The following is a 21,967-nucleotide window of genomic DNA, read 5'->3' as shown; positions in this document are numbered from 1 at the left end:
GACGTCTCTGCCGTGGGAAAGCAGGGCGGCTTCCAGATTCCCAGGGCTCTAGGGATGTTTCCAAGCACCCTGGTTCTCCATCTTTGGGTACATTTGTCCCAAGAGCAGCCCTCCTTCGAGACACCCTTGCCACCCTCATTCTTACTGGGGATATAGCCTTGGAGAAACCAAGATGGGTTCCCGAAGGCCTGCCACTTGTCAGGGAGGAAATCACGAACTCCTACCTGTGGACAAAGCTGACCAAGTGTAGCCTGGCTGACTGTTGGAAGCACGCAGATCGGAGCCAGCTGGCCGAGTAGGGAGTGGTGGCTGTGGGTGGGGCCCCTGGGTTTAGGGGACTGCGCTGAGGGCATAGATCTGAATTCACTCACAAATTTTTCAATAATATTTATGGTGGCTTACAAGCCTTGGGCTAGCACTTGAACACGCCTTGTCATTTTTAAAATAACAGCTTTAAGGTATAATTGACGCCCCATACAATTCACTCCCGTAAAGTATGTAACTTCGCGGGTTTTAAGCTACTCGGGGTTGTACCACCATTTAATTTTAGAACATATTCATCTACCCATAAAGAGACTTGGTCCTCATTTGCATTCAGTCACCGCTGGTCTTCCTGCTCCTTAGCCCCTGAAAACTACCAGTCTACTTTCTGCCTGTATGGATTTGGCCACGTCGTCTGCACATCTTAAGCAGGGGAGCCATGCACGCGCTGTATGGTCTTGGTGACTGTTTCTAATGCATGCTGTTTCGTGGGGCCATGCCTCACCCGTCATAGCACCAAGCACTATTCTACTTTATAGATTCGCACAGGTTGATGGGCTTCGGGCTTGCTTCCACTTCCGGCGATTGTGGAGTTTGCCGCTGTGAGCACACTGCTGTTTTTCCGTTTAAAGCAGCCATCCCGGTGGGTGTGAAGGGACAGCCTAGTGTAGGTTTGATTTGCACCAAGCCCCCAATGGCTAATGATGTTGACGTGCTTTTCATGGACTCCTAAGACATTCCCTTATCTTCTTGGAGATATGCCTATTCATATTCTTGGCTCATTTTAAGTTAAATTAAATGTTAAAGGTTTATTTTATTTTAAAGTGTGTGTGTGTATACATAAATCCAGGTGCTTATGGAATCCAGAAGAGGACATCAAATCCCTTAAAGCTGGGTTACAGACAGTTGTGAGCCACGTAATGTGGGTGCTGGGAACTGAACTCAGTTCCTTTGCAAGAGCAGTATAAACTGCAAGTGTTCTTAATCACTGAGCCATCTCTCAAACCCATTTCAGCTCTACTCATCACCCCCCCTTTTTTCAGTTAGCTTATTTCTTTGTGTTGTTAAATTGTGAGATTCCCTTACATAGCCTGGATGCCAGTCTTTCCAATGACTGCTGAATTTGACAAGACAAGTAAAAGTAAAATCAAGTTGGGGCAGGGGCTGGAATTTCAAGAATCTGTACAGATCCCCAAAAAGTGACAGAAACCTGTGTCAGGCAGACCCTCCTTGATGCTCAATTACACCTCTGCTAAAATCACTGTGGCACCATGGGCGTCCAGGAGCACAGTGGGCTGGGGGAGGGGCACAGGTTGCCTAACACGCTGGAGGCAGAACCTCACAGGGAGAATTTTTCTTTTTCTTTCTTTCCTTCTCTTCTTTTTAAAAAAAGCGTGGTCTTTTATTCCCTGGGCAAATGAGATGGTGCACATAAAAGCATTTGGAACTGTAAAGGGATATGCAAATGCAAGGTGACATTCTTATCGCTGCTATTGTTATTGGTGAGAACCAATAAAAGGACGGCTAGGATGGAGTTGCAGGGCTTTGGGGGTGGGGGGGGGAGATGCATGTGGGTGGAGAAGGTGAAAGCCAGAGGAGCTAGCAGGGCTGGTGTACCTTGGCTTTCTGTGTGTGTGTGTGTGTGTGTGTGTGTGTGTGTGTGTGTGTGTGTGTGTGTGAGAGAGAGAGAGAGAGAGAGACAGAGAGAGAGAGAGACAGAGCGAGAGAGCACAGAGAACCTTGTAACTTCTGGTGCATTCCTCTACCACCTGTAAAAATTATTCCCTTAATATTTTTCTTTAAAAGGGCTCCTATTTCTTTTCATTAAAGAGCTATGTTTATAAGGGCATCTTTATATCCCAGTTGTAAATGACAAAGCCACATCATTTTCAGAAGGGAAGGTACCCTATAAAACAAACATGAAAAATCCGTACGGTGTTATGCAGTTCTGGCTGGGTTCCACTGCCTCCTGGGCCTGGAACACTGTCCCCATCTTCCCAACCTGGCTCCGTGCTGTCACTCAGGCTTCTGTTCCAATGGCTCTCTTTTGGACACTTGAGGATGCCCAGCAGCTCCACTGTTGGCCTCCAGCCTGGCCCTTGTTTTCTGTCTCTTGTTGCACTGTAGCTTCTTGAGGGCTGTGGGTTCAGATTCCTGGAGTGTGCCTGGGAAGGGCAAAAAGTCATCTGTGTTCTTCACCAGTCTTCCTGTCTACCTCTGTAGGGGCTGCGTGAGGAGCTAAGGGCTCTGGGCTGCCTGGCAGATCTCTCCTCTCCTTTTGCTGTTTTTTTAGCAAGGGTCAGTGGGGTGTAAAAGACACAACAGGCTGGTGCCAAGTTGCTGACCCTTGTATAATCAGGATGCCTAAAAGAGACTGGGTGGAGAAGGGTACAGCCTGCCAGGATGCCATCTCAAAGACTCCCAGGCTTCCCTGGGTGTCCTAGACCTGCAGCTTGCCTAGCTCCAGAGCACCCCTTCAACTCATCAACTCTCAAGTCCCCAGAGCAAGGGAGCAAGAATCCCATGAGCTTCGGCAAGCAGGAGCGGACCCAGCTTTGGGCAGATGCACCTGGCAGTCTCAAGGGGTCAAGTTTGGATGGCATTTAATGAGCGCCTGCCTGCGAAAGGCCTACACATCCTCCAGGGCTCAACTTTTAAAGCAATATTGTTTTCCCTCTTTCAAGTGCTCAGTTTACACCAGGCATTTTGATTAAACAACAACAAAAGCTACAACTTTGTCATTCTTTTTCATCCTTGCAATTTTAGAAAGAAGGCACTTCTAAGTCTCGTTTTAGAGATAGCAACTGAGGCTCACAGTAGTTTTATGATTTGTTTAAAGTGACAAAGCCCGGCCTTTGATATTTCAAAGGTTTAGGTTCCTGACTACCACATATAATAGCTATTAAGTGTCACTGTATACAACCAGGCAAGTCTGGCCTATAGTTCAAAGGCTACATGTACTGTAAGGTAGCTATAAATGTGGCCCACAAAGCTGAGGACTTACTTGAAACATTGCACAGTTTTCAAACCTGAACTTCATAGGTGTTACAAAATCAAGGGGTAGGACGTGCCTGTCTTCTCGATCTGCAGTTTCTGTATATTCATGTTACCCCTGTTAACATCGGCTTCCAACTCCAAGGATGTGCGCGTACCTGGCGTGTGTATATGGGAGCCAGGTGTGCGCATAGCGTGGGCCCATGGAGAGCAGATGTTTCTTAGAGGTCGTTTCTAACTCTTAAGAGTTGCTTCTCGCCAGGGTCATGTTAAACGCCTGGCACTGGGGCCTGTTCAGTAAGTGAAGGGGTGATGGTCAGACTTCCTTCTTCCGGGCCTTTGCTTCTGTACAGGAAAGATAGGAACCAGTATGCAGGCGCATTTCTAGAGGATTCACCACGTCAGAATCCCAGACCCCTCCCAGGACAAGCTGTGGTTGGATATGCTGTAGGCAGAAGAGTACTATTGTGTGTCCCATGAGGGTGGGTATGCAGAACAAGTCCTCTGGAGGAGAACCAGGAGAGGACTTCCGGGAGACCCTCAGAACTTCAGTGCCAATGGCAGTGCTGTGTATCTTCTGGCTTTTGATTTTTGCTTTTGTTTCGTGTGTGTGTTTCCTGATCCACAGTCTGGCCCCGTTCTACCTTGCTTTCTGTCCCCCAGAAAGTCAGAGTGTGAGGCAGGGGTGCTCAGTCTATGTGCCCTTGGCCAGAACCAGAGCAGCTCTGCGGCTCAGGGACTCTGACCTCCGTCCCATCTTGGTAGTTTTTTACCTTTGACCTCATCTATGTGTAGAATCCCTTTGCGTCATCCAAATTGGAATGCACCCTCTGCTCCTGCATGGACTCAGACAGATGGCATAAAGTACCCTTCTGTGTCTTGTAGGCTGTCCTCGGAAGTCAGGGTCTACGTTTCCATCTCTGTAGGCCACACCCCGCACAGTACTCGGGATCTGGCTCTAACACTTAGCGAGCACTTCCTTACGTGTCAATAATTGTTGCATGCATCAACTCAGTGAATCCACCAGGGTCCTGTGACTGTTGTCCCCTTGAAGAGGGAAGGGCAAAAAACATCACAGAGGTCGCATAGCTTGCCCCAGGTCACACAGAAAGCACGTGGCAGGTCTGGGATTCAGTCCCAGGCATTGTGACTCCCTGAGTCAACAGTCTCAGGACCGCTTTTGGCCTGCCTTTCTGTTTGTTGTTTTGGAGGTGATGTTTCTTAGTCAGGGCAGAAAAAAAAAAAAAAAAAAAAAAGAAACCTGTTTGCCAACTCAGGGGCAGAAGGTGGAATGCTGGTTACCATGGCAACCAAATCAACGGACTGTACCAGCTGCTGAGGCCTTGGAGGCAGAAGTTGTACTTGCTGGCAGGAGGAGGCTGGGTTGGCAATGGGGCAGTGTTTGAGGTACCAGATGCAGTGGGAGGACCTGGAAGAGTACCAGGTGGGTAGTGGGGTCACGAATTTGGTACAGAACCAAGAGCTTCCCAGGGACAAAGAGGAGGGAACTCTTGCCTGAAGCTCTGAAATTTGCCAGGCCAGCAATGATGCCTCTTGCTTACGCTAAACTTGTATCCACGTGATTCAGACCCTCTTACCCCATATCTCCTGCCCTAGAGCCAAAGGTTTGGCTGGGATTGGATTGAGTGGTAGGTCACCTCTCTGATTTGTTGCAGGCTCTGACGTTCCTGACGAGAAATGAGATTCTGTGGTGAGTAAAGATCCCGGTCCTCCTTTCCCTTTCCCCGAGCTGGGTTCTTTCCTGATACGGTTTCATGCTGGCCCTGAGGAAAATGAAGAAAGGCTTAGAAAGTGTAGGATGAGCCTGTTGGGGCCATTCACTGGTCCAGTGAAGTTGGAAGCATCATAGACACTCATTCTGCTCCCTGTCCCCTCTTCCTGCTGCCACCGTCCTCAGGCCTCCTTCCAGAGCCTGCTCTGTGCCAGATACAGTGGGAGCAGAGAATGTATTCTCAAGCAGGGCTCTGCCCCGTCGGAAAGCTCTTCGCCAAAGACTTTTCCATCCAGAATGTTGATGTGACAAATAGCATCACAGGGCATGGGACGACCGGGGTAGATGTCCTTGTAGCCAGGTGCTCAGCAATGCTGTGTGGTGTATCGGGGAGCTTTCCAGAACACTTCTGAGGGAAGACAGTGAAGATGGGAATGAGGAGACCATTTAGACCCTGCCCTGGACACACACACACACACACACACACACACCCTTTGTCCTCATTGGCGCTTCTTGGACTGACCTGTCCCAAACACCGCAAGCATCAGACTCTCCAGGCACAATAGAGGTAGCTAAGTAACGAAGAGCTCTGGAGACCGGGGACAATCTTGAGGTCGTGTGCTACCTTTCCTCTTAAAAATGTTACTTATTTACCTTTTTCCCCCCATATTGGTAATCCAAGCTAGAGTTTCACACGCGCTAGCCAAGGACTCTGCCACTGAGTCATACTCTGAACTCACTTTTCTAAAAAAAAAAAAAAAAAAAAAAGGAAAAACTCCAAATGAGCTGCATCCTACTACTCACCTAATCCCTACTGATATTTTTCTAGGAAGTAACATTTGCATGAAAAAAGAAAACAAGAGGAAAAGAAACTTTTAAAATATGGCTAGGAAATTCAAATAGGACACAGGTTCTAAATGAAAAGCCCACGTCTCCGTTCTCTCCCGGGGGCCCTTCTTCCTGACTAAGCTCAGGCTGGCTCATTGTCGGCTTATCATCCAGGCTCCCAAGAGAACTGTCCACGCACATACCTTCATGAATCCCTCACCCACTTACATCATTGCTTCCTGTGCCTGCATCTCATTCGTTTTGTTCTGTGCCTCTGTCTTTTTTTTCTTTTCTGAGTTGTCCTCTTCGCCAGTTTTTATATGAAGCATATAGAAAGAAAGCCATTCATCCTTCCTCAGTGGCTCTGGCTCTTTCCCCTACTTTGATGAACTGTAATCCAATACCAGACCCTGTTGTGGATTTTATTTAGCCTGTTGGGTGGTTGTGATGATGACGGTGAAGACTTTGGGAGAGAGCATATGGATGGCAGCCATGTTTTTCCTCTTGAGCATCATTCCCCCTATTTTCCTTTGCTCTGTGTGAGCCTCCTGAGGTCCTTGGAAGCAAGTAATCCTTAGTGAGCTGAATCCTGGGTGAGCTGAACACCCAGGTCTTGAGCTGGCAACTTTCAGATCCTCTTCCCAGCCTGCTCCCATCCCCATCAAAGGTGCTTATTATGGTTTGGATGTAAATGCGCCGGCAGGCTCGTGTGTTTGAACACTCCATCTCCTGCTGGGGATGCTATTTCAGGAGGTTATGGAATCTTTAGGGTGTGGGGCCTCGCTGCCGACAAATGTAGGGCTGTAGGAGCGGATCCTGAAGGTTGTGGAAACTTCTGTTTCCAGACTCTTTTTCTCCTGATCCACTAGGATTTGCTAGGTCTTCCCATAAGTTCCTCAGGACTAGAGACCCAACATCCCAGCTGCCCCAGCCACCATGTTCATCTCCACCATGGAGATGAGGAGGTTACACCTTTGAACCATGAACCAAGCAAGCCTTCCTTCTCATAAGTTATTTTGGTAAGGTATTCTGCCAGAGCAATGAAAAATACAGTGAGTTTATGTAACTGGCCTGGCAGAAATAAAAGATATTCTAATGAGACACTGTGTCTCTCAGTCTATCAGATTATTCACATAACAGATCGCTAAGAAATGGGAATCTTCCCAGGAATCTCTTGCTAGGAGAAGGAAAAGGTACCAGCTATAAGGTGAACTTGTCTCCATGAAAGAGTTCTAACCACTTGTCAAGCCACTTTACAGGATGAGACTGGAGCCCAGATAATGATGGGTCAGAGGTGGGTGGGACCCCACTTTGACCAGTACTGCTGAGCTGTGCATGTGTGTGTGTCCTCGGCTGTCTACCTGAACTTCAACCTAGCTGAACATGACCTGGAGAGCCGCTGGATCCCTTTTGTCCCTCTTCCCAGTGTGGCCATGTTGAATAAATCCTTTTCTGTTTTCTGCTATTGATTTGGCTCCTTTGATTGGCTTCTGAAGGATGAGGAGCCAAACCTTGCTCAGGGGAACAGTCTGTGAGCCCCAAGTTTGATGACACTTCCCCGTGGAAAAGGTGCAACTGTTGAAATGTTGCTAGGGAAAGCTTTGCGTCAGCTCAGACCTGTCCCACAAGCTTCTCTTGAAGCTCCTTCTAGCCCTGTCTGGCTGGTGGCTCCAAGCCTGAGCACAATGAGCCCAAGCCTCACTTTAGGTAGCTCCTGCCAGAAGGCTTTGGGGCCATGGAGAAGAGAGTTGGGCGGGCAGGGAATGTTGGGTACACTGCCTAATGAAGACATGGAGGATGTGGTGGCTCAACCCCTACTCTACATCTGTCTCCAGACTGCACACCTTCAGATAAGATGAACGAGAGCAGGGGGACAGAAACCCCAAGGTGGCAGGGTGATACTGGAGAGGGTCCTGCTCCCTCAGCAAAGGTGACACCCCAGCCAGAGGAGATCAGAGCCTGAGGAGCAGCTGAAGATATGGACGATGACCTCAAATGATGAAGGTGCTCGGCTGCTGTGTTTCAAAATGAGAAAGACACTTTGACTTGGACATTCAACTTGCGTCATGATGGCCCAGGAAACAGATGCTAATTCACCCACCAGCAGGATTCCATCTTGAGTGGCCGGAGCCTCCATGGAGAATCTTAGAAGTATGATGTTCAAGATTACACTATTAAATCAGGAAAGCAAAGGGCAGGGAGCTTGCAGGAAATGAGCATCGCTTGTCTGTCCCCTCTACCAAAGGCATGTTTTTAAAAGAAGGGAAAAAACTGTAAGCATGCGCGCGCGCGCGCACACACACACACACACACACACACAAACATAGATGAGAAATGCCAACATAAGTATGAGAAGCACCAAGTAGATAGATTCTAAAACAGACTCAGCTGAGCAGAAAGCTGAAAGAACCTGATCTGCAGGGCCTGGAGTGACAGAATCAAAACTCAGAAAGGCCTAGGGAGCTGAGAGCCTTGGAGAAGTCTACCTCCTGCCTATGATCCGCTTGGCAGTCCTGCCCGCTCCAGTGGAAGACCAGCTCACCATCTGGATAGGAGTTCTATCTGGGCTGGCTGCTGGGCCCACCAAGCACAGTGAAGAACAAGGGGTCTCCCACTTAACCTTCAAAGCCTTGTTGCAAGTCTGACTTGAAGGCCAAGGACCTCTACATGTCAACGGGGAACAAAAGAGCACACATCATCCCACCATCGTGACATTTCAGATTTGCTTAGCTAAAATTAAGTAACCAAACACAAAAAACACAGTGTCCAGAGAAGAAAGGATACTACCATAGGGGATGGAAAATTTAATTGCAAGGATGGTAATTAGGAAAAGCTCAAGCAGGACAATGGAAACAGGCCTGGAGAACAACTGGCTCTTTCTAGAGCTGCTGAAAGTTTGGTAGATAAACTAATGGTAGGTTCACTGCAATCTAAGAAAAAGAAAACAAAGCAATGGTTAACTCTGGGAAAAACAAAAGGCTTTGCAAGGAAAAGAATGTAATCATGTTACACAGGGGAAATGAGCCATGAGCGATGCTTGACTAATAAATAAAATATAATAGCAATACGGTAAATACGGAATATCGATTCAGGCAAATTGTTTTAAATTGGGACATCGGGAAAGGAGACGTAGCTAGAGAAATAACTCCTCCCGTTAATAGGGACATGTCATAAGATAATGTCTGTAATGAAGTGGTACTGACAAGTGAAAGCATTAGCATAGTACTTAGAAATGTTATATAAATATTAAGAAAAAAAACCAAGAGAAATAATAAGTTGTTTGTAAAATGCCCCTGGAGAACAGGGTAGATAAGTGTGGATACAGAATATAAGTCATCCTGACTGTAGGCTTTGTAGTGCTTATGTTTTTAGCCTGTTGCAGTGTATTGCTTTGGAAAACTAGACTGAGGGCTGGGAGAAGCTACTGGCTTCTGGAGTAAGGGATGGCTGCTTATACACACAGATGCAGGACGATACCCGGAAGGGAAGAACACCTGCTGCAAACCAACCAGCTCGTCAGAGGCATCCAGGGTCCCGAACATGTCTGAGTTAGGGGTGCATCACAGCTAAAGGAAGGAAACAGCTTCGACACTGATCCATGGCATGGGCTCAGAAAGTGTTTAGTTCTAGTTCTAGGGGAAAAAGGACCATTATGAGCCACGATGGTCAAGTTAGACCACACCAAGCCCTGGTCACTTTTGAACAGTTTTTCTTAAGTGGACTCAAAGATGGTCCAGGTGAATGGTGGTGGTCCACTGGTAAAAAAAAAAAAAATGGGGAAGGCAGTGATCTGGGTAAGATGTCTCACCTCTTCTCCACATGAATAAGCACATAATGGGTTACCAGATCCACATACACTGTGACGTGAGCCCTGGTCCACTTGGCTCAGGCTGAGCCCTTTAGATGAATCCATGACACTTGGAATCTCTGGGTTAAGGATGGGTTGAAGCGTCGTTTCCAGACCCTGCTCAGGCTGATTCATCCATCTGTCCTTCCTCTCTTCCTTTTTTCCTTCCTTCCTTCCTTCCTTCCTTCCTTCCTTCCTTCCTTCCTTCCTTCCTTCCTTCCTTCCTTCCTATTGGGGACTGACCATGGGGAAACCCACATGCTAGGCAAATGCTCTCTATGAAGCCACTCTTTCATCTTAGGAGAGTCCCCAGACATTCCAGTCTCCGTCTCCTGATCTACCTATCAGCCACTGGAGTTCCCTGGGAAAACTGTGGAATATCGCAAGTTTTCTTCCTGGGAGCCAAGAGCCTGGGTTAAGGCTCAGCTCTGCCACTTTCTAGCTATGTGATTGGGCCTCGGTTTCCACGCTATGAAACAATGTGAGGGGGGATCCAGGGCCCAATCTTACAAAGCCATCATTAGGCCAAGGAGATAACATGTCATGGTATGAGCAATATACACTCAGCTCAGGCTGAGCACACACAGCTGTTGCGACTGCACCATTATTTCTTGTCTGCAAATGAGGAAACTGGCTCAGAGAAAGACAGTGATTTTCCTGGGGTCACACAGCTTGGAAATGAAAATCTGTATGTTTGGGCTAAAGAAGGGCTGTTTATAAATATCTGTGGGCTATACCATAAGGCGATAGGCTATTGGCCAATGGGATGGAAGAGCCCAGACAGCTGAGCCCAGGCGGGGACCAGAGGCTTACACTAAATCTCTGATCTTGGTCTTGCAGGTCCAGGAGAAGTGTCGGAAAGCTTTGTAGAACCTGTGTGTTGTTCTGGGCTTGAATAAGAACCCCAAAGACAAGCAGGGTACAGACCCTTTTACAAATTCCTGCAGAATTTTAACAGAGAACTCCATTTGAGACTCACTAAACTAAAAAGTCTCAGAGGCAGTGGATGATAGGGTGTCAGAGAGGGGAACAGACTTTCAGAGTCACAGATACCTGAGTGCAAGAACCCAGACAGGGGAAAACACTCATTTCACATGGGAAACTGAGGCTGTGGGTTGTGAGGCTGTGGGGAAACTGAGGTCCAGGGTCACATGGAGAGGTAGCTCTCAGCAAGCAGACTGTGAGCCCTTCTCTTGTCTCAGAGCCAAGTGTGGAAACAAGCCACACCCAGGCTGCCTGGCTGTTGGCAGGCTGAACGTGTGAGTTTCTCAAATGGCCTTGACTTTTGAGTCCATTAGTGATTAATTCAGAGCTCCATTTCAAGCTGGCTGATCCATATTTGGAGGAGGAGAACATTCTGTGGCAGCCGAGATGCGGCCGTGATTCATCTGTGGACAGCTGGTCCCTGTGGCTGTCTGGGAAGGCATGGAGCCTGGGCAGGGCCCAGTGCAACACCCTTGCCCAGTGTCTGGGGATGGGTGCACAGGGCCTCTCTCCTGGGGTGGGGGTAGAGGTGTAGTGGACCCCTCAAGGGGAGACATCACAACTCAAATAACCCCATTTTAGGGCTCAGTCACCCACCCTTGTTTCTTCCCAGTTATATGACCTTGGCACACTAGGTAAACTCCCTAAGCCTCAGTTTACCCATCCACAAAGAGTTTACTACACCTCTCCCACAGGGACCGTTGGGAAGATGCTAGGAGGGTGACATGTCTGAGTATGCCTAGGGTACAGTGTGTTGTCAGAAGAAGGTTGGTGACAACTGCAGGTCTTCCCAGACCACCTTCTCTGGGCTTCTGGGCAAGAGCTCTGGTGTCTGCAGCTCACGTTTTAACACCCACAGCCATGTGACATTGGGCAAGTCAGAATCAACCTCCTGTTTTCTATAAAGGAGTGGCCCCTGCCTTGCTGGGTCCTCGCTATGGTACAGATGGAAGAGCAGTCACCCTAGGTACACACGGCCAGCGTGTGTTGACAGGAAGGCTTAAACCTAGTGAGGAGCTGGGGAGATGCTCAGTTGATTTAGTGCGCAAGCTTGATATCTGAGTTCAGTCCCCAGGGCCTCTGTGGAAATGCTAAGCAGTGCTTTGACTCGAGGGTGGAGACACAGAGACAGAATCCCCACAGCTCCGTGTCCAGGTTGCCTAGCTGAGATCTGGGTTCAATGAGAGGGATGAAAAGTTGCAGAATAAGACAGAACACCCACCTCTGGACTCCATAGGCACAAGCACATGGATTCTTAGCCCCCATCCTCAACTCCCCCATTCCACACCTAGCAAAATGTAGACTTTTTTGGCTGGTCATGATGGTTGGTACACATGCTTAATTCTAGCACTTTGGAGGCAGAGGCAGGGAAATCTCTATGAGTTCAAGGCAAGCTTGGTCTATATAGTGAGTTTTAGGCTAGCCAGGGCTACATAGTGAGACCCTTTCTGAAAAAATAATGAAGGAAGGAAAGGAGGAAGGAAGGAAGGAAGGAAGGAAGGAAGGAAGGAAGGAAGGAAGAGAGGGAGGGAGGGAGGGAGGAAGGAAGGAAAGAAGGAAGGAAGGAAGGCCGGCAGCAATTCTAACAGCGATAATGACAAAATGCTCTCTTTGCCTGTGACTGCCTGCCCTTGCTCCTTTAGAGGTAGCAGGGATAGAACCTCTAGCAGGAATGGCTTTTCTTCCTGTTGATCTGAGGTGACCTTTCCCATCCCATACCTTCTAGAATTCTCTCCCAACCTTCTACATCCTGCTTTTTGGCTCCCCCTGAATACTTACACAGAGCCTCTGGGGACAGTTCAGGGTCCCTTACTAGATTGACAGAGTCATGCTTCCACTCCCCCTCCCCCATCTCCAAACCCTGGTCCACTTCCCATTTGCCAGGCCTTCCCAAGTCAGCACAGAGCCACTGAAAAGGAACTGCCTCCCATTGGACGGCCAGGAATGGAACCCACATCTATGGTCTCTGCTCTCACACTTAGTAGGGGAGGGAAAGGATTTGTCTGCCTCATTAGTCAGCATCCTGGGAGGACGAAGGCAGCATCCTCAGCTTCAGTTCTGGGAGGTGATGGAGGATGGGGAACCACAGCAGGGGCTGTGGGAGGCATCTAGACAACAACCATTCCTGCCCAGGGCCTGAGGTGCCCCGGTGTGGGTTGAAGCTGCTGCCGGTGGTGTCCTGGAAGGACAAACTCAGCTGAGAGCCGTGCTAAGGTTGTGAGGACAGGGAAGACAGATCCTAACTGTTCTCTCACACCCTCCAACTTCCCGATGGGGCTTCCCCAGGGCTCAAGCCCATTTGGAAGGTTGGAGGCCAGCGAGCTGGTGGCAGTGGGGTGGACACTAGTCTCCCAGCCTGCAGAGCTGCACATTGTAGGCAAACAGAACCTTGGCTTGTTTTTTCCCTACTTGTCCATGACTGACACAGGGTGCTTTCCTAGTCAGTGAGCTAAAAAAAGGAGCAGAAGGTGGCTCGTCATTCTCTTCTTGTTGGGCAGTGGCATGGCCTCTTCCTCTACCCCTGATTCTCTAGTCACAAAATCATGCCTGGATTCTACACCTAGTCACAGGGCCCTAAATCTCACTGACTAAAAATTCACCTGTGTTTATCTGGGGGATGTCAGTGGAGGGGCTGACACTGGGTTAGTCACTCCAGAAGGTGAATTAAATTGCTAGTTCCCAGTATTCCACTGAGATTAGAGTTTTGATGCATGAGAAAGGCAGAACGGGAAAGGAGTGGAGGGGAGAAGGATAATTTTGAAGCATAAGGAGGATCATGAGAGAGGCTGGAGGGCTGCTGAGATGACTTAGCAAGCAGGGTATTTGCTGCCTGGAAACCGGGGTCAGATAACTGGGACATGCATGGCATAAGAAAGAACAAGCTTCCAAAAGTTGCTTCTGACCTCCTCGTGCATGTATGCATGCGTGTGTGTGTGTGTGTGTGTGTGTGTGTGTGTGTGTGTGAGTGTGCGAATATGCCAGTGCATAGGCACACACGAAATAAAAATGCAATGGTAATAACTAAAAAGAAGGCTGAGAGAGAGCCTGAGTGACATGAGAATGCTTCCTCCTTTATAATCTAGCCCTGAACACACACACGCACACACACACTTTTCACTTACATTGAGTTTGCATCACAAAAGAGAATATTGATGGCTCCTTTTTCAAATGATGAAGCCAAGACTCAGAAACATTAAGCAAGTCACCCAAGACCACACGGCCTTGCTGGATCTGCTGTCCGCCCCCTCCTCCACTGGCTGCCACAGTCGCCGGCCTTGTAGTCCCAGGAGCCTGCTCGTGGGCAGACCCTACTGTCCAGGATGGGGTGAGAACACAGGCTAAGTAAGGGTCATCCTCTCTTGGCCTGGGGCAGGATTCCTTCTTATTATCTGCTCAGTGGCCATCCAGCTACATCCTGCTGTCTGTCGTTTACAAAGTTCTGTCTGCCTACTGATAAAGAGGGGCATGATAAAAGCAAGAAGTAGGCTGCTCAGCTTTTCAGTCTCTGGGGACCACTTGCTGCCAGCTGTCTAGCTTGGCTGTCAGGCTTCCCAGCTGTCAGCACATGGACTTTGAACCCAGCTCCTGTGTTCACCAGGTAACCTCTTATCTCCATGCTGAGGATGGAACTATCTGGATATCCAAGAGAGAACTGAGATGTCTCCATCTGTTCCTGAGGGTCTGGAAGGAGCCATGACAGAGTCCTGTCAGCTCTGACATCTGGGAGTGAACACCATGGAGTGTGGTCCATGTGACACAGCATAGTGTAGCCACTCACCTTTCCTCATCCCCAGGTCGTTTTTATACCCCCACTTCGAACATGAGAGGATTGGGGAATGTGTCCTGTTCCATGTCAGGGCACTTAGTCTCCTCTGCATGAGACATCCTACACACCCTAGCAGGGCACTCCACAGCCCTTTTTTCCCATGTGACCACTATGCCCCTCTTCTTTCTCCTCAGCATCCATGACTCCTTTCTGAAGCTCTGCCCCTCGGGCAAGCACTACAAGGAGGCCACACTGACCATGGACCAGGTCAGCTCCCTGCCGGCTCTGAGGGTGAGTCCAGGATGGGGAGGGCTGGAGGTGTGGAAAGTGAGCCTTCCATGACGAGGGTTAAGGAGTATCAGCTGGTACCCTCACTCCCAAGGGCTCTGGGATTTACAGTAAAAGGGTCCATCAGGATGTGACCTTCAAATACTTCTCACACATGTCTATCTATCCCCCTTGGTTATCAGACCTGGCCAGACAGGTGACCATTGCCCTCTCTCAGGTGAGGCCAACCCAGCCAGGTCTATGCCAGTTACCTCAGGTCTCACAGTTGGAGGATGGCTCAGCTGGAGGCTCTCCCTGGCCTGCTCACAGGCTTCCCACTCCCAAGCCTGCCAGGTCCTTCTGAGCCTCATCTTGTGATCCACCCTTTGGGGCTTACCACACTCCACCTCTCACTGACCCCGAGACCCTTGCACCATCTCATTCCTTCTGTTGTCCTTTGTACCCCAACTGGGTGTGTGGGGTTCCACACAGAGCCACCAGAGGCCTTATGGAAGGTGGCTTTTGCCCTCCCTGTCTTTTGTTGATGCCACTTTAGGAGACATTGCTCTTCGGAGTGTTTTCTCAGGTTCTGCGAGAAGCTAGGGGAAGACAGGTGTGGATCCTGAAGGCTGTCCCCTAGCCTGCCTTTGTCCATTCCCAGGTGTTTACAGGGAAGAGAAATGCTCTGATTTCAGATCTTCCAGTAATTCTTCATCCATCTATCTGTCCGTCCACCTGTCCATCTGTCTGTCTGTCCATCCATCCACCCACCCACCCTTCCATTCATCCATCTGTCGACCTGTCTGTCAGTCTAACCAACCTTCTATCCATCCTTCCATCACTGTTGCCAACCTCCCTAAGCCAGGGCTTCCTTCAGACATACCCAACCTGCAGCTGGCTGGGCCTTGTGCAGCCATCAATGGCTTTGAATGAAGTCCCTCACATAATCCTAACCTTTCCTGAAGCAGCATCAGTTTTCTTCCTTGTTTATGTTTATCGGTTTGTGGAAGTTTGGTTTTGGTGTTGTGGTGTGTGTGTGGCTTTTGAGAATGAAGAGAGAAACTGCACAGGGGATGATTTTTGATCGTATCAAAGGCTGGACATAATAGCAGGAATAACCTGCCCATTTCCCTCTGGCTTTCTCTACTTGACCATAGCTGAATCCTACATTACACATGTCCCAGGACAGGACGGACAGGCAGGTATGTGCATGTACTTATGCACACTCTGCTCTTGTGGAGCGTGCTCAGTTTCTTCCTACGTAAAATGGGGAGAGCAGTGAGGTGACTGGAAGGCTCCTGGCACCCTGCTGCTCTCAGCAGGACCCCCTACACCTCTTAGGGACAGTGGCTTGAGACTTTGTTGTGGAAAGGCCCCGCCTTCCCCCAGGGCAGCCTGGCCACGCCCAGAGGTACACAAGAAAAGGACTCTCCAGTCACTCTGAGGTTTTAATTAAAACTTGTCCGTGGTTTGTGAGAGACAGTCACGGCTCCCAGACTCCCTTATGCGTCGGCACAAAAAGATACTTTCTAATAATCAAAACTGCACAGGGAATGAGCTCCCACCACCAAAAGGGGCCAACCAGGACATGCCAGCAGGCCCATGGCAGGGGCATCTACTTGGCACCAAAGGGAGCCTGGACTAGATGCCTCCTCGTATCTGTAGTTCTGGCTCTGTGGTGGGTCTCATTCTCTTTGGGATCATCCTCCACACTGTGTCCTCGACTTTATTCCAAAACTGAAGTTTATTTTGAGCAGGGACTAGAGATACCAACTTTGAATTTTTCCAAGTAAGGACATTTAAAAAAAAAATACGTCACCCATAATCGCAATCAATTCACTTAAAAAATAAGTTAATTTTAGCCAGACCTGATAATGCATGCTGTAATTCCAGTGCTTGGAAGCTGGAAACAAGGGGATTGGGAGTTCAAGGCCAGCCTGAGTTACATGAAACCCTGTCTCAAAACAACAATACAGCAAAAAACAAATCAATTTATTAAAACACACACACACACACACAATCATCTCATCCCAAAAGCAAGAACCTTGTTGTTTTTAGTGGCGGTGGTAGTGGTGGTAGGTTTTTTGTTTGTTTGTTTGTTTGTTTCTCACTTTTGTCTTAATCTTTTTCCCTTTGTCATCTGTTCTCAACAGCATGTCACTGTCTTCTGGCTGGACTTAAAGCTGTCCTCTTGTCCCCTTCTGTATCTTCCCAGTCTTGGACAAGCAGCAGCCCAGGGATGAAGCCTTGTGATTCACACCACCAGAACCTTTCCTGTGACAGGAGAGGCTTGGAGAAGGGGTCCCAGCAGACTGTAGGGATTGGTGTAGCATGGTCAGGGGATTTGAATGGTCTGTGAAGAATGAAGTTTTGCTTTCTTGCTTGTTTGTTTCATCATGGAAAAAGCAGACTCATGATTTAGGGAGCAAGGCCCGAGAAGGTTCCGGAAAAGCCTGTGGACAAAGGCTCCTACTGGTTGGGACACTGTGCCCCTTTTCCACGTGGGGTTTTATGCTCTGTTTGTCTTCTGTATTTGATGTCTTTAAAAGTCAATTAGCTCAGTGTTTCTCTTCCTGTAAACAATGATCTTGCTTTCTGTAAACACTGTGAGTGTGGCATGGCGTGACTGAGGTTTCTGGTTTCCTGGCCCAGTGTCTTTGTGTCCACCTGGGATGGCTGCGGGTGGCAAAACCTGACCGAAGAAAGAGTGGTCTAAAAGGGTGGGGAAAAGGCTTATACCCTAGCCAGGCCATCTCCAGCCTCTCCCCGCCCCCCTCCCATCCCAGCCCTCTAAGGAGACCGTTAGATGGCTGTCTGAAATCTCAGCCTTTGGCCTTCTTCTGGAGGTGTTTAGCTCTCACCGCCCCCTCCCCCACGACATCCCATATGCCACCCCCACTCTCATGACTTCCCAGTGTAGCGATTGGATGATTTAAAGTAAAGGAACATTTGGTGTTGCGTAGTCAGTAGTAGTAGTTGTTATTTTTAATAAAATGCTTGCAGCAGGCTACTTTACTGAGAAAAGAAGTTTACTGAGTTCAATTCCGGAAGCTGCAGGCTTCAGTGAGGGGCCTCCCCTTGCTGGGGGTCACATGGATCCCTCTGTGCTTGTGTGGTCTCTTTCCCTCTCCTTTTAAAGCCGCTAGAATTCACTCTCAAGGGCCCCACTAGAATGGTTTTATCTGATCCACTCACTTCCCCAAAGCCTCACTTCTGGGCTCTGCAGTACGGTTGGTTTTCTACCATCTCAGGACCATTAACATAAAGCTTTTGGGGAGCAAGCTCCTTCAGTGATCAGAGGCGGGGGACAACTGTATCACTGTTAGAGGGTGTTTCTATCAGAGCTGAGCTGGGAAGTAAAATGTGGAGAGTTTTTTTTTTTTCCTCTGCACATTTTTGTTGTTATTTTTTCTGGCTATGATAATTGCTTTTGTTTAGTTTTCTTTGTAACACATCATTAACTCATCACCGAGGCTCTACCAATTGTTTAACTCTCCAAGAGTGTTCAGCAGGGGGATTTTCTGTACACTCTATTTCCTTTGGGAAGTTTTCCTTGGCGCCTTATAATTGCTTCAGTAGGGACAGAGTTGCACTTTGACCCCAGAACATGTCAGCATCCTAGGTAACACGGCTTCCTGAGCCTTCCAGGGTCTTTCCACACCTCATTTGGACTGCATACGTCTCCCTCCACTCCCCTTCCTTTGGTGGGACACCTCCTTCAGTTAAGGGTTTGACCCCTCCACACATCTGAACATGTCCTTGTTTTCCCTTCACACTCGACTGAGCATTTGGATGAAATTGGGTTATAGATTGGAAACCATTTTTCTTCAAGAAGTATTGCTTGACTACATTTTAGCTCTCATGTTTGTTAGTGAGAAATACAAAGCCTCTCTGTTTGTGTGTGTGTGTGTGTGTGTGTGTGTGTGTGTGTGTGTGTGCCTGTGTGTGCAGTATGTCCTTTTGTTGTTGTTTCTTTGTTCACTTCCAGTTTCTTTCTGGACACTTGCTCATTCATTGGCTTCATGGTGTTGGGGTTACAGCCGTGCCTGGCTTTTTAACACAGGAGCTGGGGATTCAAACTCTAGCAGACATGTTTGCCGAGCAAAGAACCCATGACCACTGAGCCATCTCTGAACCCTCACCTTGTATGTGTTAGACTCTTTCACTGGTCTGGGACTCATCCATAGGTCTAGGCTGGCTGTCCCTCAAGCTGGCTGTTCAGATGTCTGTCTCCACCTCCCCGGAGCCAGGAGTATTACAAGCAGGACCACCATGCCTAGCTTTTTGACGTGGGTTCTGAGACTCAAACACAAGGCTTCATGCTTGCTTTCCAGACTGCCGTCTCTCCAGCCCTTATCTCTTCTTTCTAGGCTTCTTCAGCTTTTACCTTTCAACCACAATGAGTTTTTCACTCTTCCTTTTAAGTATTTGATTTCCAGGAGCTTGTTTGTGTTCTCTGCCTCTTCCTTTCTTGAGTAACACCCTCCCACTTTCCCTAAATGCACTATCTTCTCTCATCTTCCCTTTGAGGCACTTTTTACCATTTGCTGCTGGGAGTCCTTGCCTTTTATGCCAGAGGCCTTCCCTTGGATATCTGGTAATTATTTTCTCATAATGAAGAGTGCAAATGGTTGCCAAAAAACTGTTTCAAAGCTTGAGCCTGTGGGTGGTGTCTGTCAACTAGAGTGCCAATGGAGAGTGAGCTGAAGGGGCCATTTTTTTGAGGATTCCCTAGAAACACTGGAGTGTTCTATGAGCCAGCATCCTAGAGCCAAGTTGAGAAGCAGGCTGGATGCATCTGAGTTTGACGTTTGTTTAGTTCCCAGTCCTTAATGGAGTCTGCTGTCCCCCAGAAAGGCGCTGATTGGCTCTCATAAAAGAAAAGCCCCCCTATCTTTGGTAAGGCTGCAGACAGGCAGTGCCTCAGCATGCAGTACAGAAGGCTCCAGAATTCTAGATGCTCTGAACCCCTTGCCACCAGCCCTCCATGTAAGCTGCCTCTTTCCCAGTACCACCAGGGTGTGCAGACCCAGAGGCTATAGAGAGCAGGCTGTTGTCACTTCTCCCATTGTGAGCTCAGGTCCTGATTTCTTGTCTCTCTCTACTGGTCGCTTACAGCTCATTCATCCATTTCCCAGCAGGTGTGCCTGCTGGCTGCTGTTCTCCTCTTGTGTTCTGCATTTGTTTGTATCTCCAAGAAATCCCTTTATTTCCATTGCAGTGAGTGCCAGAGGGCATGAGGTTAGGTGCAAGTGTTTGCTGCTCCTGGGTAAAATAAAACGGGCACAAATGCCAACCTTCCTGTCACCCCAGCATCTCCCACACATGGCAGCCATCTCACCAATCTTTGTCTTTTCCTTCCCACTCAGCACCTGCCAAATGCTCCATTTGGTTGCTGCCCTCAGAGACCCGTGCCTGAACAGCATCCTCACACCAGATACCCAGCAGGGCAATAGTATCCTCCCTCACCTCCAGGAAGGCTCTGCCCAAGCATTCCGAGGGAATGGTGATGCTCTGCTTTCATTATGGAGAGAAGGAACCATAGTTGAGAGACTGTGTGTGTGTGTGTGTGTGTGTGTGTGTGTGTGTGTGTGTAGAATGCCTGGTACAGAGGGGTGAGCAAGCACCCTTCTCACTCATTGCAAGTAGAATATTAACCTCTGGCAGCTGGCTGTGCACCGGTTGCAGTTTCTAGCCTTACAGAGCCTCTTGTTGGGAAGCTTTGGGAAAAGAGAGGGGCTCATCAGACCCCCTCTTTACAGAGCTCTGATTCTAGATCCTAGTGCCCAAACCTGGGACCCTAGTAGTCTTAAAGCTCCACTGTGGGTGTGGACCCTCATAGACAGATCTAGCCAGACCTTAGATGTGCTCCACCAATGTTCTCTCATACTTCTCAGGCCAAGGGAAAGGATTTCTGGGGGGCCAGGCATGTCTCAGGGTGATGCACTCTCCCCTCCAAAGGATCAGGAAGACTTCTTTTTTTTTTCAAAGACATACTTTTTATTATTTATACAGAATTCTGCCTGCATGTGTGACTGCAGGCAAGAAGAGGGCACAAGATCTCATTGTAGATGGTTGTGAGCCACCATGTGGTTGCTGGGAATTGAACTCAGGACCTTTGGAAGAACAGCCAGTGCTCTTAACCACTGAGCCATCTCTCCAGCCCAAGGGAGACTTCTTAATACATCCTGGGACCAGGCCAGGGCAATGGCTGAATACTCAGAGAATCCCTGGGGCACCCCGCTTGGATGGATGTCTACTCTGAGACGGCTAGATGTCTGGGCTAACGAAAACTGCCACGTCAGTGGCAGTCTCCTTTCCTCCTCTTGAGTCCCGAGCTGGAAGTGGCCTTTGGGTCCCCAGGCTCCTTTTCCATGGGAGATGACACAGGTGTGAGTGATTCCTTCAGTCTAGGGGAAGTTGGGTGGGAGGGAGGCAGTGCCTACACGCCCAGGGTCTCCCTGACTGACTAGCAATCAATTCACTCACAACTACATCAAGGCTGCCAATGCGCTTGCACCTCCTGAGGCAGAGGGGCCCTTCAGGAATGAAAAAGACCACATTGGCAGATGAGAAGGGACACATAGGATGACGGCCCCCCTCTGCCTCTCCTCCTCCCTGCTCCCGAGCTTGGGCTTTATCCAAGCTCTATCCTAAGAACTCCTCCACACCCTGGAGAAACACATCGTCAGAGGGTCCCTAGATGAAGAGCCACTTCCTAACACCTAGGACAGCCCCAGGAGTGCTACTGTCATCCGGTGAGCTCAGTGGCAGCAGGAGGGGACAGCTGGGCCTGGTAATAATCCTCAGACTGTATTTAGGCCACTGTCCTGAGCCCCCCTCATCCTCTCCTATTTTTTTTTCTGGCATGCTATAAAAATAAATAAATTTAAAGCAGCAACAGATTGGATGGGTACAACAATCCCAGTGCCTAGCCCCATATGGCTGCCCACTGTCCTGGGTCACATCCTGTGAGCTGTTACACAGGCTGCCTTATTTGAGTCTCTCATACTCTATAGGCACTTGTGTGTCTCCCTATCCTACAGACAAGGAAACTGAGCAGTCAGAAGCCCCACCCACACCATCTAGTCCCCCAGATTCAGGAACACAAGAATCCCATTTGCTTTCTCACATCTTCTATGGAGGATGGCCCCAAATCGAGTGTGTGCATGTGTCTGTTGAGAGCAGGAAGCAGGATGGGGAAGTTTCTGGCATGGGTGGCTGATGACAGACTCTGCAGAATGCATCCTGTTTCAGGTCACACTTGTGCGTCTGAGTTGGTGGGGCT

At 48.8% G+C, this 21,967-nt stretch overlaps 1 protein-coding gene across 1 annotated transcript in view; it reads left to right on the top strand.

Moving 5' to 3' along the window:
• The first annotated feature begins 4,645 nt into the window (after positions 1-4,645).
• Cib4 (calcium and integrin binding family member 4) overlaps positions 4,646-21,967 on the top strand; it is a 53,969-nt gene continuing 36,647 nt past the window's right edge. The window contains exons 1-3 of the mRNA XM_055625070.1: positions 4,646-4,699; positions 4,932-4,966; positions 14,607-14,703. Coding sequence (XP_055481045.1) covers positions 4,646-4,699; positions 4,932-4,966; positions 14,607-14,703 — 186 coding nt within the window. The remainder of the gene's footprint in view (positions 4,700-4,931; positions 4,967-14,606; positions 14,704-21,967) is intronic.

The sequence above is a fragment of the Psammomys obesus genome, unplaced genomic scaffold, assembly GCF_907164565.1.
Source record: "Psammomys obesus unplaced genomic scaffold, mPsaObe1.curated_primary_1811, whole genome shotgun sequence".
Lineage (NCBI taxonomy): Eukaryota > Metazoa > Chordata > Mammalia > Rodentia > Muridae > Psammomys > Psammomys obesus.
The sequence above is the reverse complement of the archived record's forward strand: the minus strand, read 5'-3'. Positions and strand labels throughout refer to the sequence as shown.